The sequence below is a fragment of the Heloderma suspectum genome, chromosome 3, assembly GCF_057233095.1.
Source record: "Heloderma suspectum isolate Gila_16-S chromosome 3, 16-S_ref, whole genome shotgun sequence".
Classification (NCBI taxonomy): Eukaryota; Metazoa; Chordata; class Lepidosauria; order Squamata; family Helodermatidae; genus Heloderma; species Heloderma suspectum.
Genome location: NC_139460.1, coordinates 265,945,698 through 265,971,217, shown reverse-complemented (window position 1 = coordinate 265,971,217; position 25,520 = coordinate 265,945,698). Strand labels below are relative to the sequence as shown.

The following is a 25,520-nucleotide window of genomic DNA, read 5'->3' as shown; positions in this document are numbered from 1 at the left end:
GAAAGTCCCCTATTATTAGGCTGACCATACGTACCCTTTTAAACGGGACAGTACGATTTTTTTTTCATTTTTCCCGACCGTCCCATCATTTTAATATAAATGTCAATTTTGTCCCGTTTTTAATTTTTTGTAAAAAACTGAACGCGTTTATCATAAGGCTCTATGCTAATCAATGCTTGCAGTAAAACTACTAGTGTGACAAAAGAGGAAGTTCCATTTACTTTATCATGCTTCTTGAGCTAGCGATGATCAGATGCCACCCCCTTGCTTGTCTGCAGTGGCGGGGAATTCAAGAGGCGGTTGCTAAGCCCCATTCAACATGTGGGAGCCAGGAGGGTGAGCCTTACTGTTATTTCTACCATTATTCTGCCCATTGAGATTCTTTCTGCCCTACATTCAGTTCGATTCGGACTTTTCAGACTCATATTCATGGTACGATCGTGGTGAAATACAGTCCCCCTCTATGTCTACCTAAATTTTTGTATGAGTTCTGTCACTGAAGAATAATTGTTAGCTCAATATGTTCATGTAATAAAACCTTTGTTATCGTCTTACTTTTTCATGAATATGGAATATTACATAACCCCGTCCCATTTTTGTCATCCCAATATCCCGTTTTTGTCTCAAGGAAATATGGTCAGCCTACCTATTATCAATCCAGGTTTGATCACCATAACCTCACTACATCATACTACATTCCCATAATCTCAAAGAGGCAAATGTTTGTCTCTAGGCTGGTTGTGTCTGCTCCGGCTCGCTATAGCAATTTCATTAAGTTCTGATCCTCTAGAGCAGTCCTCACCAATCTGGTGCTCTCCAGATGTGTTGGACTATGCTGGCTGGGAATTATGGACTTGTAGTTGGTGAAGGCTGGTCTAGACAATTATTGTGAATCAAGTTTAGGTCGTGATGGCACAGCATGTTACTTTCCGATACATTAATTTTTTAAAAGATCTTTCCAGGATTCTCAATGCCACTACAGTATGAGTACTTAAAAAGCTCACAGCTACCTTGAGAAGACGATATTATGTAGGCTACTTTTAGCTGATGGTGTGTGAACCCATAAACTGCTTTTTTGCTGTCCCTAAACAAGTAATTTCTGTGCGTTGGATCCATGATCTGCCTTCTGTGAATGGAAGGATCTCCACTCAAGGAAGGTACCTCTGCCTTATTTATGAAGGTCCCCCCTCCAGCCACACCACAGCTCACCCTGTCCAGCAGGCTCCCCCAGCTCTCTGTGTAGTCATTTCAGGGGGCTGGAGGGACTGCTGTGGGGAGGAGAGGGTGACGAAATCAGCTTCCACCAGTCTAGCGGGACACATCTAAATTTGGATCTAACATGAATTTTGTGGTCACTAATCACCTACATACACCTACATACAATCACATACATTTTCATTCACATTCTCCAGAGGTTTGTTGGACTACAACTCCCATCACCCCTGACCACTGGGTGTGCTGGCTGGGGCAGATAGGAATTGGAGTCCAACAAACATCTGGGGGTCCACAAGTTCCCTCCCTTCCCAGATATAAATCTGGGAATTATGGGACTAGACAACTATCGTGAATCAAGTGTAGGTCATGACGGCACATCACATGGGTTAAAGAGAACTTCTATGACTGTCCAAGATTTAAAACTTACCTAAAAGAAAATATAGTTACTTGCGCAAACTTGCGCAGTTAAAATAAAAAAGGACTACATAATTTATTATAACAAAATGGAGTTATTCTCTGAACTCTTGATCATAGTGACTAAATTGTGGTGACCAACAGGAAGAAGTATATGAACATGTCCACCTCTACTTCATGCTAGAATGTATACAATACATTCTAAAAATACAAAACAATACACAAGATAATTAAACGGAGCAGGAATGTGCTTCATTAAATACAGAAATAACCTAGAGCAATAAAAATAGCTATATAAATAAGAATCCCAGATTACCCAGGGAAACATCTCTTCCACATAAATGAATTGCTTATATCACCTGTCAGCATTAGCCACTGTGATCTCAAGTTAACTCTAAGTTCTGAGTTAGAGCTGGCTCATGTTACTTTTGGCCCACTTCAGACCCTGGCCACAATCCAACACAGTTAAGCAATCAATGAAATCAATAGGCTTATGCTCAATTAGCTCTGTGCAGGATTGGCTCCCTTATCTCATGGAAGTTATCTACTTGAGTATAATATGAGCATCATATTCATAATGTTTTCTGCACTGGAATCTCACATATCAACTGTGGCAACTTTCTAGAACACTGAGCCATTTTAGAAACTGCAGACATTTCCACAGCTGAGTTCTGTACACCCCTGTTTCACACATTATCTTGGTAGGTACTCTCATGAGCGAAGGCAGAAGCTGCAAGTAACATGTGTGACCTAATCCTTAGCCTCACTGGCATTGCGTGCTCTAGTGCTTTATGTTTAGCAGTGTAGTTAGTGTTAGTCCTGGTGGAGGCTGGTGACTCTGATGTCAATGAGGCAGTGAATCCATTCTGGGTTTCAGTCAGAACCAATCAGAACTCTAAAGGAGCTATCCACACCTTGGATAGCTCCTGTAGAGTTCTGACTGAAACCCTGAGCGAATGCACCACCCTACTGACATCAGACCCACCAGCCTCCACAGGTTAATGCTGTGTTTTGTTTGAGGATATGCTCATTCTAGGGCACCCTTCCCCAACCCGGTTCTCTCCAGATGTGCTAGACTACAACTCCCATCATGCCCAGCCAACCATGGCTGTTCTAGGGTCTTCATTTTCACCCCCATTCCTTCTCAGTTGCATAATCCTATCCTTCAGTCTTTACCACTGGTGTTTTAAATGCTTCTGACATGACCAGTTATTCGTCCTAATCTGGGGGCAAGTTGGGTAAACCCAATAGGGGATGTAGTGGGAAAACAATTATGCCTGTAAAATCGGACAAGAAGGTGGAGGCAAAAAAAAGTGTGAAAATGTGATATTGAAAAGAAGTCACTTCTTTTTCCACATTTGTGGTGGAGGCAGCTGAGCTGTTAGGCCTCATTCCATCTTCTCCTGTCACAGACCATTTCTCAGGAAAGGTTCCCTCCACTTTGAAGTATCCATGAAGATAGAAGAGGAGCTATGATAGAGCCATAAGCATGGCAGGGCTCCTTCCCTTGTCCAGATATCCTTGGCACAGTCATAAATTTCCATCTCCACCTGATAGTCGCCATCCATACCTTTCCAGTAGCCACCTGTGACAAAGAGTTTACCTCCAAGAGGTACCATCCCTCCATTTTCATGCAGGGTGTGAAGCTGTTGCACCTGCAAACATAGAATTGACATCATTCACATTTAGTTTATGTATTATATGGCAGGTCATATAAAGTCACAATATATTTTATACATACAGCAGCAATAGCTATGGATGAGGAAACGGATTGTCAACATACAACTTGTATCTAGTTGCTGGGTGGGACCATATGGTGGTTGAAAAAACCAGATGGGGCCATCTGGTGGCTGAAAATATACTGCAAGTTAATATCATCAACCCCCCCCCCCCGGCCCATAATTAACATCATTATTAATTTGTACTTCCTATTTTATTTATTTTCTTATTTACAATTTATTAATCATCCCTCATCAACAAGACTCAAGGGTAGTATAAAAGTGTGAATGTGTGTGTATATATATTTGGTGGATGATCCTGAAGGAGAGAGAGAAATGAATGACTGGCGTGAGTAGATCCTGTGTGCTGGGAGTGTAGAGTATGAGAGAGAGTGAGGGGTGTGGTGTGTGTGTGAGAGAGAGAGAACTGAGGGGGGCGTTCAAAGGAGGAGCTTTGTGTTTTGCAGCTCAGTCCCCACTTCTGCCCTTTATTCAGGATGTTGGGCAAGTTACTTGTCTTTTAGCCTCTGTTGTTGTTGTTCAGTCGTTAAGTCGTGTCCGACTCTTCGTGACCCCATGGACCAGAGCACGCCAGGCCTTCCTGTCCTCCGCTCTCTCCCAGAGTGTGCTCAAGTTCATATTCATTGCATCAGTGATGCTATCTAGTCATCTCATCCTCTGCCGTCCCCTTCAGGGTCTTTTCCAGTGAGTTTTCTCTTCGCATTCGGTGACCAAAATATTTGAGCTTCAGCTTCAGTATCTGTCCTTCCAATGAGTAGTCAGGGTGTTTTGTGACTGGCTGTACCCACTATGGCAGCCATTTTGTAAATAGGCATCCCCCTCACATAGCAGCCATTTTGTGATGGTGCCCATGACACTTTTTCAAAACTGCAAATGTGTCTATTGGCCCAAAATGGTTGGCGAACTTGTCTATTCCAACCAAGAGTAACAGTGAATTGGATCCAAACGCAGTCAGAATAGACTCAGAGCCAAACTACACATTCTCCTGATCATGCAAACTGTAGTCAATGGAGCCTTTTCTCTCTCTTTTTTAACACCCACCCCCTCCGCAGGGTGCAGGTGGAATTTCAGGAAAAAAATGGAGGAAAGGTTTTTAGAAAACTCTCCTAGAACATTACGGTCCTGAATCAGGGCCATGTGGACTTACACAAGAGTAAGGAAAACTATCACAGATAGCTACACTATACATAATTAGGATAATATTTTAAATGTGATTTTAATATTTATCATTAACTGCTGAAGGATTTTATTATATTCAACAGCATATAGCTGTCACAAATAAACAAACAAATGCTTAGTTTGGCCCTCTTTGAAATCAGTGGGACTTAGGTTAATCACTAATTTAGTCTACTGGGTGTTGGACGCGATGGTCTTATAGGCCCCTTCCAACCCTACTATTCTATGATTCCTTGATTCTACTCTAAGTACGACTAAATCTGGATCCAAGTCAGTATTTGCCTTCACCTCGGCTGAGCTGATACCTGAGTCAATGAGAAAGCAAACAAGAAGATGGGGAGTCACAAGTTAACAGGACATGATGGCAGCCATAGCCTATGAATCAGCTTTACTGCCACAGAACAGCACGTAGGGCACCATTATTGCCAACAGTGGCAGTAGACAACCCATAGGATGCTGCTTAAGGGCATATCATGGTCCTCTTCTGCTCTGAAATATGCCCTAATGCTGCACAGCGGAAGAGTGCCAATGAAGTGCCACTTATAGATTTCGCAAAGGCACTTGGGCTGTGGTGAGCTCCATCAGCTGGAGTGACAGGAGTGTGGAGATGTTGCCTTCTAGGGATGCTGGTGGGACTGTGCATCCAATTTCTATGTTACCGCTGCTGCAGCAGCATAGCACTGCATTGTATCAGGATACAGGTCCTAGATATCCATAGCTACTCTAAAATATCTTGCATTCAGGTTTGGCATACTGGGGGCAGGGGCGGGGGAATGTGAGCAACAGCCATGAATTGCTAACAACAGTGTCTTCTGTCTATTAAGTCTAGAACATCTGAAATAAATGCTACATATTCTTGCTATGTATTCTTGAGCTCTTGTTGCTATCACTCACAAACCTTCCACTTCAACAAATCTATATATAGAAGCCAGGGACATTCCAGCCCTGATAAAGCATAGGCATGGATAGCCAACCTAGAGCATATGAACCATGCAAGTGGCACATGCAGCAGGCATTTGTGGCACATCTGAAGAGGGCCAGGTAGGCCCTTGGACACGCCCAAGCCATGGGGTCAGGCCTGTGCTCCAGCCTGCCTCTTCAGTGTTACACTGTTGTCTGCTTCCCAGCTCAGTGGACAAGGGGCAAAACCATCCTGAAGCATAGAGACAGGCTGCACATGAACTGTAATGCTTACACTAGAGGGACTCCATCATACTTTGGACTTGATTGATCATGGCACACCTACCAAAAAGACTGGTCGCCAGTGGTGATGTCCCTTGAATTCTAAAAGTCAAACTCTTCTTTCTGCCTACTAAGCATAGTGTACACTGGTAACCAAGGCTGGGTTATGTTCACTTGTCTTAACTCCTGTTTACCTCTCCTGGAGAACACAATTAAAATAGCAACGGGTGAGTTTGTGCATGAATAGCTCTTGGGTACAAGCCAAGAACAGAAAGACTCTCCGATTAGCTATTCCCTAGGAAGAGAGAGATGAAATGGAGAGGAAAATTATGGTGTGTGTGTGTGTATTTCAATACAGAGATCTTGGCAAAGCAAGGTGCTAAAGAAGAATCTATAGCTCTTGGGCAAAAGACTTGCTTGCAGAGAAACTGCTTGATGATAAGATGTTACAATGAAAGTGTTAAAGAGGCCACTAGCAAAAGCATAACCAATGGATGACCAGAAACTGACGGCACTAACCATTATTCATAAATGTACAGAGATGAAGAGGCTGGCAGGGTATTCTCTGCACCTGTCCTGAGGATTGGAGTGGGCGCTACACAGTCAGCTGAGTACTGACGCCATGTGAACAGCTGCAGCAGGATTTCAGAATGACGCTGCGTAAACCAACCCTCCAACAACATTACACACATCTTCACTAAAGCCAACAGGCCAGGGGAACAAGGCCATGCTGTGCTGCTGTCTGGGATACCCTCACTCAAGGAACGGGCTTCTTGCCATTCTGGAACATGGACACTTGTCTGTACATCAAAGACCACAAAGCCTGTTTCGATGATATGAGACAATTCTACTAACGCAGTGCAAAAAATGTTTTATATATTTTATATTGTTTTATTGTGTGCTCTTCGGTTTTAATTTTTGTGAACCGCCCAGAGAGCTTCGGCTGTTGGGCGGTATAGAAATGAAATGAATGAATGAATGAATGAAAGAATGAATGAATGAATGAATGAATAAATAAATAAAGTGTGTGTGTGTGTGTGTGTGTGTGTGTGATGTCTTTAACACCTCCTCAACCAGCCTCTAGACCACAGAAATATGCAGGCACTTTAATGTGTACTATAGTTACATATCCTCCTTGGAAACATAATGAAGAAATGGCTATGTGGTATTGTCGTTTTTTTGTGAAGTAGCCTACTTTTTAATCAAATGTGCAACAGAAAGATGTGACCATTCACATCTACCAAAAAAACAACAACAACATATGGCTTCAATTTAATTTTCTCTTTTAAAAAATGAAGCTAGTGGGTATCTTTGCTTGTTTATTATATTTTTATCCTGACCTTCCACCAAGAAACAAGGCCATAGATATTGTTTCCATCTCCTATTTTACCACTGTTTTCATTGTTTTTGTGTTCCACATTACTTTGTTTTAATCTTTGTTCTTTTAGTATACTAAATTCTTCGGTTTGCAGCTTTTATTTTTTATGCAAGCCAATTCAACCTGGGAAAAGGCAGGATAAAAATAAACAAGTTTGTTCCTTCCAACAACCCTGTGAGGTAGATTAGACTGATATCAGTCCCCCCCTTTACCCACCTTCTGCCATATGTTAGCATCTGGATCATACACATAGACCTTCTTTGTGTTGTCACCAATAAGGTAGATGGCTCCATGCATAGAGGCACAGCGGGGAGCAGACAGGTACTTTGGGATGAAGGGGGATGCAATTACACTCCAGACGTCTACCAAAATAATAATAATAATAATCCATCATTTTCATGAAAAGTTTCAGCATCCTTGAACAAAGATTACATTTTCATGTATTAAAAAGATTAAGCTCAGAGAAAAGCTAAAAGGAAGATGGACTAGAACTGGAGCAGGATGGAGGTGTGAGCTGCAGACACTGTTCAAGCACAGTGGTTCGATTCTTGTTATCATTTACATAAGCAATCCAGATCAATCCTGCAAATGTCAATAGAGTTGTTTACATATAAAACCAGTGTCAGGGAGACAGCAAGCTGTCTTGATTTGAGCCTGTCCTCCAATTATGACTTACATGTGGGTTTATGTGAGTTTTCAATGCAGTACATCGCCCTAGTTAAGAACATAAGAAGAGCCATCTGGATCAGACCAAAGGCCTGTCTAGTCCAGTATTCCCAACCCTTTAGCATGGGTTCCTAACATTCCACAACGCTTTAGCATGGCCAAGAAACAGAACTGAAGATGGGGCTGCCCTGTGGATAGGAGCAGGCATCACTCTCGATGGCTGGTGTCACCACGGGCTGGGGGAAGATTTATTCACATCATTCCCAGTCACCTTTGTCAGGCTAGGAAGCAAGAGGAAAAACAGCTTACTCATCCCTAACAGTCACTCAGGGTGTGCTGTTGATAACAACAACAACAAAAAAAGAGTATGGGCAGGTCTCTGGTAGATGACAGGGTAAGAAGCAGTGAGTAAAAGACACATGTAATTGGGCAGAGAAGTAGGAAGCCCAGAAGCATGATCAACATTTGGTATATAACATGGTGAGATGGGGAGGAGCACAACCAACACGGCATGTTGACCAACACCGTCTTTGCTATATAGCATCTCATGAGATGAAAATGGAAGGCGCTGCCGCAGCTATTTATCGTATGACACGTGCATATCCTATGACTGTTATCCAAGAAGGACCCAAGGCCCTCCAGGCAGACTAAAGCTGAGTCACATTGCACCTAACTGCAAGGAGCAAATGGATACTTGCTGAGAGTTTCTAAAAGGTATGAGAAACGAATAGCTTGAAAGTCTAGCAAAGGATCATCGCAATGCCCATGCTGTTGGCAACTGTACGTCAACTGGATAAACAAGCATTATGAGCAACCATGGGAGTTGAGTTGAAATAAGAAATGTAATAGGCTTTGCCTCCAACAGAAAGAGGCCAACAATTTCTAGCACTCACTAGACGATACACCCTGGGCTGTGTGCCACTGCAGGAAGTCACACGCCATAAAGCTCCACCCTGTATTTTTTTTGCTCCTTGCACACTGAAATAAATAAAAAGCCATACAAACACAGTAGGGTCCAAACATGCCAAGCAGGTCACAGGCAATGAAGAGTAAGTCCATTATTCATATCTACATACATAAGTGCAAGTTCCCAACATTCCCCAACTCTTTAGCATGGCCAAGAAACAGAACCAAAGATGGGTCTATTCTGTGGATAGGACTAGGCATCATTCTCAATGGTTGGCATCACCAGGGGCTGGGAGCAGAACATAGTCCCCACTTCACTGGTGTACCTGAATACACACCTTTTACTTAAATGAGAGAAAGTATGGTTGGCATTCACTCCTAAGGGGAAAAGTTAAGTACTGTACTTAGGGGACACTTTTGCAATGAGAGCAAAATCTGCTATCGTGACAATAGGAAGCCCAACCCTCACTGACAGCAGATTTCATGGGAGGGAGGGGAAAAGGAATGTGTTTCTCCCTCCACACACACCACCTATCATCATGGCAGACATTTTGTAAGTCTTGTGTATTCCTCTAGGGACATGTGGGAGGAGGTAATGGGCTTCTGTTTCAATTCCAATGATGACCAAAAATATCACATTTGTAAGGAGGTTAGAAACTGCTCAAGGGGCCTGTTTCAAAGGTTGCAAAACAAAAAGGATCTTACAGCTCAGTGAGCCTATGACCTGGTTAGTCTAGAAAAGCTGTTTTCCCGCAAGGACCTCTCTGATCCTTCTTACCAATAGCAGGGTTGTAACACTGCAGGGTTAATGCGTTGTATTTGATAGCACAAGAGCCAATGAGGTACAGCTTCCCAAGACACCCGGCTATGGCAAAGTTGCTGACGTACTTCAGGGCAGGGCTGACAAAGCACCAGCTGTTATTATAAGGATCATAGCACTCCACCTCCACAACATCCAGCGTTGTGCCTACAGACCATGTGAGAAATATAAAAGAAGGTTTGTGTGTAGCAGAGGCCTACAGAGATATTCCCTGTGCAATATGGGTGGCCTAAATAACCCACAGGTCAATGTGTTTCCCTGTGATCCTGGTATGTAAGGGGTTTGTGTTTATTTCAGCCCTACAGAGCCTGGCTCTTCTGTTCAAGCTAGACCTAAAATGGCTGGAGGGCACATGATGCTGTTATATTGCTCAGGCTAAGCAGGGCTCATCCTTGTTAGTGCCTGAAAGGGAGATTCTGTGGGAGCCCCAAGCATTTTGCTCCATACTTCCCAGAGAATGGTCTTCTATTGCGGCTGACATGTCTTCAGCTTGGATAGCCACACAAATTATTTTTTCCTCATTCCTACCCCCTGTAATCAGTGGGCACTTTCTGCAGCCTTCATAACCATCCTACAGAAGAAGAAGCTTCACTAATCATCAACCTTCCCCATGTATGCATCCAGTAGAATGCTGCTCTGCGTTTCCCCAGTGATGCACCACACATTTCCAGGAATCTTCAGCCACTTCCAGCTTATGGAGAAGTCACTTCCTGGAAGTGCAGCTGGCGCGTTTTTGTAGGTTTCTCTCATGGCCATCTAACGTTCCCAAACCTGTAGGGCAGGAGTATAGAACCTCAGGCTCAGGGCCCTAATCCAGCCTCCCTAGGCTTTCAGTCCAGCCCTCTGGGGTTCCCCAGAATGCTCTACTCCCTTTTCCCCAACCACCGATTGCTTGGTGGTTTCCTAGCTTTTGTGCAGTTTTTTCCCATTCTAAAAGGCTGAAATCCCTCTCCTAAGGTTTAGCTACTGACAGTATGAGCTTTAAGCTAAAATATGATGGTACTTTTGACTGTGCACTTTTTGCCTTTGGCTCTGCCCGCTACTGGAATGCAGCCCCTGATAGCTTCTCCAAAATGGAATTCAGCCCTCAGGCTGAAAGAGGTTCTGCACCCCTGCTATAGAGTGAAGATTCCCCAGTTTTCAGATCTCTTTCCCTACCACCAATGGCATAGATCTCTCCATTGAGAACAGCGCTGGCATGGTTTGTTCGGGCTTTCAGCATTGGAGCAATGGGCTTCCAGGCACCCTTCTTGAGGCAGAAGCACCAGGACTGGGTTGTGGACCATGTGTCATTCTGGGATCCCCTAGAGCCACCTGAAAATAGAAATAGCCAACAGTGTCACATGGAGGGCTTGGATTATTTTTCTGCCAGATTAAAGCACTTCAGTATTAAAGCTTACTCAGTCTAATTAATTTTGCTTCTGATCTTCTTGCAAACCTTCTAAATTTGAAGAATTAGTGGGCAAAATAGATCTGTTTAAATGGTGGAACTCAGTTAAATTTACCTTTTATCATCTGACTATGAGATTTGGGTGCCATAATTTAATTTCTCTGTTTCACAGCAGAAAACAATCAAAACCAAGGACCCACCAGAAAGTATGGTAACAGGCAAAAAAAGGTTCACAGGTTTGGTTCAGAAAGAGCACCATCCTTACCTGTGACATAAACATTGTTGTTTAGAGCAATCATAGAAAAGCCCCATTTATTGTAATCCGGAAAATCAGGGAGAGCAATCCATCCTTCTGAAATGGGAAAACCAAGTTTGTAAGTGGCCCTCAAACAATCGTAACCAGTCAAGCGCTCTAATTTTCCTGTGGTTCTTGCCTTGCATGACATCATGAAGGTGCATCTGCACAGACACATTTATTCTTGGGATAGAAGCAGCAATTAATGTGGATTGCATTTTTTGACAGAAATCTGTAATGTTTTTCTGCTGTTCCATCCTTATCAGTGCCTGCCCTTTTCCCATCACTGATCAGGAGACAAGGCCTCTGTGCACGCTCCCTGAGCTGTGCCCAAGACCTAGAAGACAGGGCCCCAGGGAAAACAATGCTCATAGCTCTTCTTGCGCATACCCACGTTACCTGACCTTTGATCTGCAGCTTAGTAGTGGCCATGTTAGTATGCATGCCTCAAGCAACATCCAGTGTAGGAGAGAGTGCCCTCAGAAAGGTGGCTCCCAAGGCTCGTAGGCACCTATGCTGCCTGATCACGTGCCCTCAGGAATACAGATGCCATTTCTTCCTCATAGCTACTTTGGTCATGGCTGATGAAACTCTTCCCCTGCAGGGCCTGTCGGTGGGGGGTGAACCACGACCAGACTGACAATGATACGGTTAAAGCAAATGCTAGGTCCCTTTACTGAAGGGACCTCCCAATCAGCCATGCTTGTTTGGAAGGAAAAATTGAGCATTTTTGTATTGGAACAGTCTCATCTATACCCACATATGTTTGGAGGTAATTATCTATGGTCGTTATCTGTTTCTATGTTCACACTGTTGTCAAAACGCACTTCAATTGCATCATCTTGCCCAGATTATGCCAGAGGTGAAAAAGGTCTCTCTCAGATTTCTGTCCCCTCCTTTAAATTAGTTTCCCATCAGCATCACCACTACCACTACCAACCCCATGCAGTGTTTGTAGGCCAGCCTGACGGCTTCCGCTCCCAGTGTCAGCCTAGGATGAATGCAGCTGCTCACAGTGACAAAACGCCAAAGGAACACAGAGCATTACATCATCTGGAAATCTCTTGTTTGCCAGTGGCTGCATAACTCTAGGTTGAAGTCCAAGATGTGGTTGCTTCTGCCCACACTAGTGCATCTATTACATAAAGTGGGTTTGGATGATATAAAGTGTTTTGATGTGAATGGTAACGGTCTAAATGGTAACGGTATATTTACCTGTCTTTCACTCCTTTTCACTTACTGAATAAGGGACAGGAAAAGCAAAGATCTAATAACTGGGCAATCAGCACATACAGTGAAATAGTTAACAACACTGCACCAACTCTGTGGAAAGTGAGAGAGATTTTACTGTTGATTCCTCGGGAATTCCACAGAGGAAGAGAAAGCAAAGAGCCATGAAAAGCATGTTAGTAAAACCCTCCAGCAGGGTTGTAACAATGGAGGCCAGGGGGTGGGGGGTGGCCCCCTTAGCAGATCCCAGGACCCTCCCTGAATGTTTACTTTTAATTTAAATTGATCTTCCCCAAGCTGGGGCCCTCCAGATGTAGTATACAACTCCCATAATCTCCAACACATCTGGAGAGCACCAGGTTGGGGAAGGCTGATTTAAAAGGTCCCTAGCCCTTTTTTTTGCTTGTGGAGATATAAGGAAAATGGTGCAGCGAATATGCTACCCAAATGCTGATGGGGAAATTCTGATGAAGGAATGCAAAATTATTGGGACAACTGGCAAGCACTAGATCAGCCTTCCCCAACCTGGTGCCCTCCAGATGTTTTGAACTACAGCTCCCAGCTTTCCTGACCATTGGCCATGATGGCTAATGCTGATGGGAGTCAAAGTCCAAAACATCTGGAGGGTGCCAGTTTGGGGAAGACTGGTCCCCTACTTTTAAATGTTATTAAAATGTTTAATACAATTAAATATCTTCATTTATGTTTAATACAATTAATTTTTCATAGAATTAAGCATATGCATTGAATATCTGGCGTTTCTGCATGATTGTCTGTCCCCAAAGGCACCACTCATGGCAATGTTTCTGGCCAGCCCTCCGTTCCTAAGTGTCCTGTAGACACAGCTGTCAATGCTAATCCCATTTCTGAAACCAGTAGAAGAGACTTAAAAATAATCAGATTCTTCTTATTATGTTAAGAACGTGGATTTCTTTTTACTTCTCTCTCCTTTTGGAGGAATTCAGATCTCACCTCTCCTCTGCACCACAACATGGTCTAGAAACATGGGTTTCCTAACATATTACAGAGTGGCACTTTCAGTGCCAGACGTGTCTGCTCTGTGAAGACCAACCTATAAAAATTATACCTCTGAGCCTCTGGTGCAGATTGTATTTTCCCTATTTTGAAATTCTACAGCAGTACAATTGTAGGGTGGCCAGGTGTCCTACTTTACAGAGGACAGTCCTCTATTTGAAAGGCTGCCCAAGTCAGGTTTAAGGATAAAGAACCATAGGGAGGGAGAGCAGCTGGGGCCTTGGAGTTGCGCATCAGCAGTTAGCACCGGGACAGCTGACTGAGCAGGCAGGCACACAGGTCACCTGGTCACAGTCTACCCCACTACAGTAAAATGTATTGTATTTCTATTTAAATTATAGTCATTATGTTCAAATTTGCATCTATACATACAAATTAGCATATGTAAATTTATGCAAATCCAGCTTTCGTCTTTTTGTGGCAGGGCGTGTGATGCATTTCCTTCTTTTTGGCGACGCGTAAGTGGCCAGCCAATCACACCGCAGTGGCCAGCATCATGATCCTGGTTACTCCCCTAACTTGAAGATGTGCTGAGTTGGAAGGAGCTGTTCTAGCATTGTTTGGGGCCAGGAGGCAACTTACTCGACTTAGTGTTATAAAAGGCAAAATTCCTGGAGATTGGCGGGGGCTGTCCGTCTTCTTCTTCATTCTCTTCCAGAGCTCTGCCTCCCACCACCACCAGCACTTCCTCAAGCTTTTGTGGAAGGGCCTCCAGTCTCTGCTGGACAAATGGCCTGTTCTCCACCTTAGAGAGAAAAAGAGAACAATGTCACAACACGCGGGGCCTGTAACGTTGGCCTCCTCATCTGCCCCGTCCTCCAACACTTTTTATGTTATGTATTGACCTTGTATGACAGAATTCAGTAAAGTAAAATCCCCAAATTTGTAGTGGGATGCATCACTACAACTCCTAGATCAGCCTTCCCCTGCCTGGTGCCTATGCTGGCTGGGGGGTTATGGGAATTGTGCTCCAACGTATCTGCAGGGCACCAGGTTGGGGAAGGCTCTGCTAGATCAAGGCTTGAAGTTCAGGCAGCCCTGATGTGGGAAGGAAAGCCCACTGGCTTCCTCCCAGGTAGCTACTCTCTCTTCCCACTGTCTTTACTCGGTCAGATGCACTGATTTAGGCCACTTTAGACCACACTCTAAATGTATAGTTCATCCGTTATATTTTAAGACTTTAAGAATGTTTTTCTCTGGTATTTGCACCATTTTGAATCAGGCTTTTGGGCACATATTTATATTGATGTATTTTATTAACATTTCTATACTACCCAATAGCTGAAGCTGCCTAATGAAGGAATATTAATTCCTTCATTAATCCACAGTCTTTCAACGGTTTTTTTTGGGGGGGCGGGGGGAGAATCTAACCCCAACTGCCTTTGGGAAGGATATAACCATAATTCATGTACACTGCAAAGTCTTAGTGGGAGGGACTTTCACGCCAGCCACTGCTTACCACCAGCATCTCCTGCTCACCCAGATGCTTTGCTATTCAGCATTATGGCATTTCCTAAAACACAGTCTACCTCCCTTGTCTCTCAGGTGAGTCTCTGTTCTGCAGAGAGAAGCAGGGTGGAGAAAAAAGAATATATTTTTAAAACTGCATTTTTTAAATTAAAAATATAAATATGATTTTGTTTTAACGATAATCTGGTTGATATTAAATAATTTTAGCATAAGCATGTTAGCCCTACAGTTAACCCCTACATTGAATTGATGCTTCCTCCCAGATACAGTGTTCAGACATCATACTAATCCATGGTTTATTGTGACAGGAACAACTCTAGCCTCCCACCCTCTGGTCTCACATACTCCTCCCTCCCCTCTCCTCCTCTACCGTGGCTTCAAGGAGAGTAGAAACTTTCATTTTGGTTCTTGCAAGCCCACAGCTTATGTTGTCTGAACCAACAAACTGTGGTTAATGTAAACTATGGTTTCTTTGAAACCATGGGTTATGAAGCTGGCTGGTTTAAACGAACCATAGTTGACATTAAGCACAGTATAGGATTCAGACAACACTCCAAGCTGTGCTTAATTGAAATCAGAAGCAAAAGCTTCCAATCTGCTCCTCGCGGCAACACCAGTGGAGGAGAGGGGAAAGAAGGAGCATGCAAGTCCAAGGCTTGTTGTTATCATACTAAACTATAGTTTAGTGTGATATCTGAATATGGCCATTGAGTTAAAGGATACTTTTCTATGTAAATGAAGAACCAATGTGATCATTTCTCTAATATGAATATTAACACTCTACCTATGAAACATAGGCATTTCATTTGCACCAGCTGAAAATAAGTTGCTCTCGTCTGCCCATTGACTATCAGACAGATTGCTTTGACCTATCAGCTTGTGGCATTTCATTTTAGTTTCCAATTTGTGTGTGTGTGATGGTGGAGCTGGATCTATGCAGAGTGAACCAGAAAGGAGCAACACTGAAAAGAAAAGACAAACTTTTCTTTGCATAGGGGGCATAGGTTCTTATATTCGCACACTTAACCTCACAAACTGTCATGGCAGCTGTCATAAGAAAGACACTATATGGGAATATTTTAAGATATTTCCTCTAAAGCTTAAAAAAATAAATTATGCAAAACATATACAGTGCAACAGATAGATGCAAGGACTGTTTGTAAGAATGAAACAGCAGCGTAAAATAATACTCTCATTATAAATGAACATGGTTTAGTTTAGTGGTCAGATTTGCATCGTTGTTTAGGAAATAGAATCAGTGGGAAACGTTATTTAAGTCAATGATTTAAATTGCCTGAATTTAAATCAACCTACCTTTGAAAGAGGGTTGCCTGTTAACTGTCATTTAAATTTTGAACAGTACCCCAGAGTAAGGCTATGTCAGGAGCATTGTGGGGAATTAAAATGTGGCTATTCCCAGCAGCAGCAGCAGCAGCAGCAGCTGCTCAGAGCATCAAGGCAGAAAGGAAAGAAAAAGTTCAAGGAGGGGCCAGGGCAGGCATCAGTGATGGGCCCTGCCAGGCTGATACTGGCCCTGCACACAGCTGAACAAGGCAAAACCTGCTTCTCACTCCAGAACCTGGGGTCACCAGTGGCAGAGGTGTCAGGAGGAGGAGGTACTGGGCTGACAGACAATGCAGGGACACAGCTGCCTCATATGGTGAACCATAGGTGCTACAAGTTGGAATGTTTCTCTAAGCAGTCATGTTTTTCTGGGTGCTGGGCCTTTGATGGATGGGAGGGTGAAGAGAGGAGGCAGAGAAAGAGGAGGTTTGGGTGGTGGAAAGGATAAGAACTCTCTACCCTTCCACCGCCCATCAATTATGACAGTTCTTAGCTAATTAATAAATACAGGAAAGCTTATCTTGGGCAAGAAGTGGCATACCAGTTCAACACAACTACAGTTTTAGGGGCTCTTTGGTTCAGGCCAATAGCCAAGCATCTGAATCTTTGCTTATCCAGAATATCTTGGGCTACAAAATTCCACACACTCTAGACAATTAATGTTGGCAAGTCGTGGGAACTCTATATGTCTAGATGCTTAACAAGAATAGTCACTGGCTCCTGGAACTGGAGCTAGGTACTCTTATAACTATTGAGCCCATAGCCCCTTTTCTAGCCTTGAGACTGAAACCGGAGGTAGATTAGGGTACTGTGGAGCTTCCAAGAACTGACCGTGCTCCGATGTCTGGTAATGATGGTCTTGCAAGCTTCCGATTCCTGAATCAGTGGTTCTGATGACAAGAGGTCCTGCAGATACTGATCTGGCAATGAGACTAGATGCACTAGGTCAAGGAGCTCTGGAAGGTCCATGGCTCTAGCAGATTTCTCATACTTCACCCACCTGAGTACAGCCTCAACTAGGCTCTGCTCTTCTTGCACTTGGAGTAGATTGTTGGACAGGTAGATAACCAACCTCTCTTTGGATAATTGGAGGAACTCCTCCTGTTGAGACACAAGCTCAAAATTCTCCTGCAGAAATGACCAAGCCTTGGATGATACCTCAGGACAACCATGCATCTCCCCAAACTCACAAATGCCCAAACAGTTGGTTGCATCCATCTGCTGCCTCAGGTACCGAATGCAGACTTTCCGGATGATGGGGAAGTGGAGTTGATTGGATGTCCGAATTAAAGCCTCCACGTTCCCCTGGTTGATGGTCACCTTCCCTGTGTAAGCAAAGTCAATCAAGGACTCCATAATGACAGGATCCACCTCTTTGATCTCTACACGGGCTGAAAAGCTTTCCATGAAGTCGCCAGCAAACATGGCATTGAAGTAGTGACTGCAGAGGGCCAGGATACTGCGGTGGCAGGGGAATTCATGCCCCCCAACAATCAAGGTGACATCTGAGAGTTTTGAGTTGGCGCGCAAGGCCTGTAGTCCTTCCAGAATGGACTGAGGATGGGATGGAAGGCAAAAATCAAAGTCATCGATGTTCCTCACCATGGTGGTACTTTGTGGAACACTCCTGTAGGGAAAGACAATCTTATGCCTCCAATGCAAAATAAACTTTTCTCCAATCCTAGACAGAAAACAGAGAAGAGGAGATTAACATTGTGCTTCAGATAGGAATGCTGCCCCCTCAAAGATGTCATAGTCTCCATGACATCTTTGAATTCATGGGATTTCTCAAAATAATTGCATGGTCTTGGCACCTGACAATTATTTCATGCTATTGATTGGATTGTAGCATTTCTATAACATCCCATAATCAAGGCTCTCTGGGTGGCATACATGTCCAAATATTGTCTACCATGCTAGGTGTGTATACCCCATTCCACAAAAAACAAGTGAATATAATCAGTGCCAGCTGTGTATGCCCTGATCTTCTTATCACCAGAAGGAATCTGCAGGGATGAAGAAGACAAAACCTGTGACAATTCCCCTCTGAAGTTGTCAGGATCTCAAATGTACCTTGGTGCATTTAGCCTTCACAGAATGAGAAACTGCTGCAGACCCTACTGTGTCTCTCTGGTTAGAAACCCCATTTCCTTAAAGGGTCTGCAGCAAAACTAGGGATAAGGGGGAAATTCATTTGGTGGCTACCTCATTTCGCATGTTCGAAACAACACAAGAACAAAAACAGGTATCTTTCCAAATTCGCACTTTTCTGAATTTTGCAATGGAGTTATCTGATAATAAATAAATGCATATACAAATGTGTATATTAAGGGAAGGTGCACACATAAATGTGTGTAATAGTGAAATAACATTACAATGCATTATATTAGGAAAATTGGAAACAAACGAGGACATAAGGCAAAATTATGTACAAAACTGCATGTATTAGGAGAAATGTGCACAAAAATGCATATGAATTTTCATGCAAATATTAAAAAAAAAAAAACAGACTTAAGACTGGAGAAATTCTCAACATTTAGTGTGAACCAAACCCTAAGGGTCGAAAAGTTAGAGAAACCAAAGTTGACAGGTTTGTCCATCCCCAACCAAAACTCAGAAGGGCAGCATCTTCACCGATCATAAAAAGCCCTGTATGGCATCAGAGGTCTTCATCTCCTTACACTGCAGCCTAGTGCCAGCACAGTTGTGTTTGCGTTTTTCCATAGGGCATCTGGATTTCCCTGAATAGTACTAGAATTTAATGCACTGTGCAGGAGAGCCTTAAAACTGGGGTGCTTCCAGACAGACCTCTACTAGCACCACCAGTAAAAAGCAGCTATTCCGTCTTCTCTTCCGTAATAGATTTAACAGATATTTCTCCAGTGAGAAAAAAGACAGAAGAAGTGGTGAGAAAACACAAGAGGTTTATGAATGGAAGACAATGACATCTGGGCTCCCTGTAAAATTCCATGAATGAGGCAGGGTGCTGGCATGATTAAAACCTTACTTGGAAGCACCAAAGATGTGGCTGAGATGTTCCCAGCCTCATTTCAGCCCAGTGCCATCCTAGTTAGGCTGAGAAATTTCCAGCTATACGTTGTAAAATTAGGACTGTGCCCTTAAATAAATACATAAATGAATATTCTGTGCTGCATTTAGGGTGGTTTCAGATGAAGCTTTATTGTGTAATTGCACTGCCTCATTCATGGCCTTTTATTGGGTGTGTATTCTTTTTCTTAAGGAAAAAAGATGGAATAGTTGAACAATGACTTTGATAGTTAATGTTAGGAGGTATCCATCTGGTAGCACCCCCAGAAAAAGCAACAAAAAACCAAAAAAAGGTCTACAACTCCCAACATGCTCCAGCATGCTGGCTGGGGCATGTTGGGAGTTGTAGACCTTTTTTCAGTCTAAACATGCATAGGATTGCACTTTAAGTTAGTGATACAGCTTTATTTTGCCTATTTTACTGTTTTCCCCAGTTGTGAGAGGAAGAGAGCTCTGTATGACAACCCTCCCCGCCCAGCCCTGTCCCCTTGACTATTAAATGTCCTTCTATGTGCCCAGCCTGGCTTCTGAGGTTTCAGCAGCATTGCCCACACACTTTCAAGGCCATCTTCATGGTGGCGGTTGATTGTTGTTTTAATGAAAACTGAAATTCTTAGGAGGGTGCTGAATGCTGTACCTAATACCAGATTCTGTGCTTTCATGTCATTGCACAGAATCATGGAACAGACACAGTCCCATATATAATGTCTGGGAATAAAATAGTATGCAGTATGGCAAGCAAGAGCTGCGTCGCCATTTCTCAGGAGTCATTGTTCTGAGAACATTTCTGAGATTTTTCTTTTTCTCACTTTGCAGAATTTCCCTTGCACATTCTTCACCATTTTCAGAGTTGGCTACCATTCCTCCCCACCCCACATATACACAATGCCCCAGAAATGCTGGTTTCCAGGCATTGTGGAGGATACATTGTGGCCAGGCTATCAACACAGACTTTAGGAAAAAAGAAAGAGGCTGTTCTTTCTTAGCACTGCTATTGGTGAGCCCTCCCCTTAGAAACTTTCGGAGAATTTATGCTGCCCCTGGTGCAATTTAGTAGAATGGTCCTCAAATTTCTCTGCCCACAAATAAGGCAGAGTTTCTGTTGTTTTAAATCTGTTACTGTATTTTAAATATTTGCATTGCTGCTAGGGTTTATTTTGTTTTTTCCTTTTATTTTATACTGTGGTTTAAAACTTTTAAATTGTATCTCATGTTGTATTTTATGGTTTTAATTGTTGTGAACCAACCAGAGAACTTTGGCTATTGTGTGGTACAGAAAATTAAGAAAGAAAGAAAGAAAGAAAGAAAGAAAGAAAGAAAGAAAGAAAGAAAGAAAGGCAGGCAGATAATTTTGAGAGGCCATTTGTACATAGCTCTAGAAGCACTCTCAGCCTGACTTCAGTCGTCTTTCTTATTATGGGTGCTGTTTCTAGTCTATAAACATTCAAATCAGCAGGAAAAGTATTGTCCTGTCCTTGCCTTTTCGTATCTGCTCTTCCATGCTCTACCAAATTCTCAGCTCTAACCTGAAAGGGCATTTGTAGACAGGATATCTATGCCATGTTAAGTAGCAAAACACTACTGATAATAAAAATCCCACTAAGAATGTTAGTGGCTATTTTCTCTCTGTAGTTAGTCATTATAGCAAACCCCCTTCCTTCACGAAGTCCAGGAACTTTTCCTCCTAAGAAGCTCTTGCTACACTGACAGAACTTCCTGGTATTATTCTCTGCTGGAGAAGTTTTGATATTTAGCTTCCTAGTAGACAAGGGCTTATAATAGCAGCTCCTCCTCGTGTCTCATATTTTTATTTTTATTATTATTTATTAGTGGCTCGTACGTTGGTCCTGATGTGACAGTCCCCCTCCTGAAATCCAGTTTGGCTGTTTCCTCTCATGCTGTGCCCTCTGCCCTGCCAGAAATCACAACCGGCCAGCCCCAAGCTCTTACCTTGTTAACAGCTTTTACATCCAGTTAGATCTGGCAGAATGCTTGGGGAAAAGCTTGCCTTGACCCTGGGAGGAGACACTTACCCTGAGTAGGGTTTTATGAGGCAGTTGTAGGCTAGAAGCAACCGATGTGTGTGTCTGTATATATATGTATATATTTAGACTGGAGCTAACAGCCAGACTGGAGGAGGGCTGGGAAGTGCTTTGACAGTTATTCTCTCCAGGCCACCTGCTCTTAAAGCAACACACCAAGGAGCAGATAGGAAGAGAGCCCGGAAGGAAGGTATGTACCCACTGGAAGAGAGAGTAGGTGGCTTGAGCTAGGTTTTGATGGGGTCTCAAGAGGCTGGGGGTAGGGTGGCCAGGGGTCCTACTTTACAGAGGACACTCCTCTATTTGAAGGTGTCTTCTATTTGAAAGGTTGTTCAGTCTAATTCCAGTTTAAAGATAAAGAACCATAAAAACCATTCCCCATCAACAGTTAGCACCTGAACAGCAGACTGAACAACAGTTAGCACCTGAACAACAGGCAAGCACTCTGGTCACAGACTTCCACACTTATGGTGAAATTTACTGTATTTCTATTTGAACTATAATAATTATTTCTAAATTTGCATCTACACGTATAAATTAACACATGCAACTCTTATGTAAATTTATGCCCTTTTTTGTCCTCTTTTTGGGTGATGCATTGTCCTGTGTATCATCAAAAAAGTGGCCACCCTAATCCATGGTTGGTCCTGGAAGCTGCTCAAGGATGCCAAATGCTGATACAAGCCCTGAAGAAGAGCGTGCAATCAGCCAACGTACTATGAAGAGTCCTCAGGGCTGTCTTCACGAGCAATTTAGTGGGAAGTTAGAGCAGTTTGAATTCCTTTGTGACAGATGACGTTATCACCAATCCACTGCCAACCAGTCACTGCCCTCTTGAAAAGCCGCATTTTCTGAAATTGCTTTTACTCTGACTTTTTTTTTTTTACTGAAAGTGGCTCCCTGGTGGTTTTACTACAGTGTGCTATGTTCCCCCTGCATTGAATCCTGGGTGTGCCTCTGTGAACTGGCAGTGACATGGTCGAGGGGGTGGTATGCCCCATTCCCTCTTGTTTCCCCAATGGAAGTAGTTTTTCTCATCCCCATTGAGAAAATCCCCAGGAGCACAGCAGCGACCCCTCACAGTAGTGGGAACACTCAATCACCTTAGGTAGCCTGCTTTTAATCTTTAACAGATCTTCCCCTTCTGTGCATGTTTACTCAGAATAAGGAAATAAATCTCATTCCCCTGCAGTGAAAGGGTTAAAGGCTAACTTTAGTAACTCGCCGTAAAATGGTCTTTGGCTTCTCCGTTGCTCTCTTAAATCGCTATTGCGATGTTGTGCTTCTTTGATGTTCTGTAGAAGTTGTTTCTCCATTGTTATGTAAAGTCCCTTCTCCTTTATTGCAGTAACAATTGGGTTTACCAGAGCTTCTCATTGCGAGCTGGGAGGAGAAAGGGAGAAAGGGGTGGCTGGAAGGGGAGGTTGGAAGCAATAGGCAAAAGGGCTCACATGGGGAAAAATGCGGTGGGAGCAATAACTCCGCAGCACATTGCTGGGATGAGGCAAAACTGGGGTGCGGGGGAGCTCACAGGAGCCTTCAGATCCTTCACTGGAGATCTGGGGATTTTGTTTTTGTTTTTCAGGGAAATCTGCACACAGGGGAACATTAGTTGTTCTCCATTCATAATAATGTAGTAGCAGTAGGGAGCCTGGGCAGGGGTGGGAAACAAGCCTCTCTCATTGGATGAGCAGTCCCTGCCAGTTTGATGATGTTCAGTTCTACTCCCCCCACCCCACCCCACCCAGGAGTATGTTCCTTTGAAGCACTGAAAACTAGATTTTAAAGGTACACTACACTCAACTTATCTTGCTTCATATGTCCTTGACCAACCAAAGCCAATTCCATGAAAATCTGGGTAATGCTCCAACATACTTCTCTTTCTGTTGTTGTGAAGATCCTCCCCTTTTCTCTGCTCTCCTTCCTTGACTTGCCATGTGTCCATATATCATGGAGGATAAGGCTATCAGTGGCTACTAGTCATGATGGCTATATATTGCCTCCAGTGTCAGAGGCAGCATGCTTCTGCATGCCAGTTGCTGAAAAGGGCGAGTGGGAGGGTGCCTTTGCACTCATGTCCAGCTTGTGGGCTTCCTATTGGCATCTGGTTGGCCAATGTGGGACCCAAATGCTGGACTACATAAGCCTTTCTCTGTTCCAGCTCATCTTACGTTCTTAACTTCCAAAACCATCTTACACAGTAGTGTGTGTAGGTATATTTTGCATTCATTTCTGGTCAGCCCATCACGGTCTTGGGTTAAATTAACAGACACACTGCCAATTCCAGGGCACAAATCCAGCCTTCTTAACTCAATTGCCTCTCTTTCAGAACACATGCATTTGGCTACAGGCTTCCAGCATACAGCCAGTATAAAGGGCTTTGGATTGCTTAGGCAGACTTGCAGAGCAAAAGAGCCCACCTGCACACACGGGGACTGTCCTATCAGCTACCGCAAGGCCCAAGAGCAGTGGCAGACACAGTGGAACTATAGCTGCCCTGAGCGCAACACTAGATGGCATGGACACAGCCACGGTTTATCATTCACATGTCTACCCCATTCACGTATAAATCAGGGTGTGAGTCTAAATTTAACATCAAAAGAGGCATGCAAGTGAAGGGAGCTGAACCCTTCTTCCTCCCCTGCTTTACCTCCCTGTGGGATACATTGTTTAACCCCACCCCACCCCCACCCCTTTTCTCCACCCAGCTCCAGTACTGGAAGTTAGCCAGCTGGGAGTGATGGGCTGGGGAAGGAAGATTCGGCTCCCCTCACCAACATACCCCTTTTGATATTACAGTTAAACTCCTTCTGCCATCTTTTCCTGTCATACATGCATGGGGTGCACAATACTCTCCAGCATTGGGGTTGTGCACAGATTCACTTTATGTTGGGGAGGGTGCGGCAGCAAAGGGTAAAGATTAGTGAAGTCTCTATGACTCAATACTATGGGTTGTATTCAGTGTTAGTCCTACTTAGAGTAGACCTACTGAAATCAATGGGATATAAGTTAACATTGGGTAATACAACCCATTGTGTCCAACACTATGGTTCGCTGAAGGCAAGGGACCTTTCACCTCCAGCACAGCATTCATAAAAGGCCCCACATTTGTGAGGACGGAGAAGATTCGGAAGCCATCATCTTCCGCCAGATCACATCACCACATACTTTCAGCCTCTCAGTCTTTGCAGTTGCCACATGAGGAGGAGAGTTCGATCTTTTCTCCTGCAGGCAGGTTGGCAATATCCTCCTTACTACCCCATTATCATCTAGATATCCCTTGCTTCTGCTGCTTTATAGAATAATGTCCCTCTACAGCTGAGGTTGGGTCTCCATGTGCACCAGAATGAGGTGATAATGTTAGTAGAATGCAGAGGTGGGAGAACAGACTGTGCCATATGACTGACATTTGGGAAAGTGGAGCTAGCCAATTATCTGGAGGAAGAATGGCATTTTCACAGCAATTCCCCAACAGAAAAGTGCAGTTTTGAGGAAACGTGTGTGGATAGTGCACAACAAATGAGATACAGATATGCTTTTAGGCAATCTGAAGAGTGGACTCCAAGGCAAGAAGAGAGGATGGTCAATGAGCCATGAGCTGCCAGAAATGGATTCAGCACAGGACCTCAAGTCCTTTATTTGGGAACTGTACAAAAGGATAACCAAGTGCTGTTTGGTTTTAATTTTTGTGAACTGCCCAGAGAGCTTCGGCTATTGGGCGGTATAGAAATAAATAAATAAATAAACAGGGAAAGCTACCTCATCCCATTCATTCAGCAATGGTGATTCAAGCACTCACTCTTCTCCTTCCCTATAAATCTGTCTCTAGTTCCCACTGTTTGCTAAATATAGTCCAAAGAGCTACTTATATCAGAGTTTGGCACTGGGATCCCTGCGCAGCGCCTCACTCCTTCCCCAGGAATGTCCACAAATAAACCAGGGTGGGCGGCACAGTAGGGTTGAGAGGGTAGCATTTCCCCCTCCAGCAGAAAATAGGCTGTTGAATGTGGCATTGGTCAGGCAAAATATATGCAGGTTGCATGGTGACTCAGCCTGTCCAGCATACAGGATGAGTCTCTTCCTTGTATAGCTTAGCAACACCAGAGGTGTCTCAGTGATGACTACAGACATTATATTTCATACCATGTATCCTGTGATTGGTTACTATAT

General features: G+C 43.6%; 1 protein-coding gene across 1 annotated transcript; it reads right to left on the bottom strand.

Moving 5' to 3' along the window:
• Nucleotides 1-1,689: 1,689 nt before the first annotated feature.
• Nucleotides 1,690-17,880, bottom strand: KLHL30 (kelch like family member 30). The gene is made up of 7 exons (XM_084842001.1): nt 17,092-17,880; nt 14,029-14,191; nt 11,152-11,238; nt 10,655-10,810; nt 9,455-9,643; nt 7,321-7,466; nt 1,690-3,284 (listed from the first exon to the last, which is right to left on the bottom strand). The coding sequence occupies exons 1-7, from the start codon at nt 17,863-17,865 to the stop codon at nt 3,036-3,038; spliced, it is 1,764 nt and encodes a 587-aa protein (XP_084698127.1). The 5' UTR covers nt 17,866-17,880; the 3' UTR covers nt 1,690-3,035.
• Nucleotides 17,881-25,520: the final 7,640 nt, after the last annotated feature.

Excerpts from the sequence above, each read along its gene's own strand:
- KLHL30 (XM_084842001.1), bottom strand. The coding sequence starts at position 17,865 with ATGGTGAGGAACATCGATGACTTTGATTTTTGCCTTCCATCCCATCCT. Across the intron at positions 11,239-14,028 it reads CTTTTATAACACTAAGTCGA|AAGGATGGATTGCTCTCCCT; the intron begins GTAAGTTGCCTC and ends TTCCCATTTCAG. Across the intron at positions 7,467-9,454 it reads GTGTTACAACCCTGCTATTG|ACGTCTGGAGTGTAATTGCA; the intron begins GTAAGAAGGATC and ends TTATTTTGGTAG.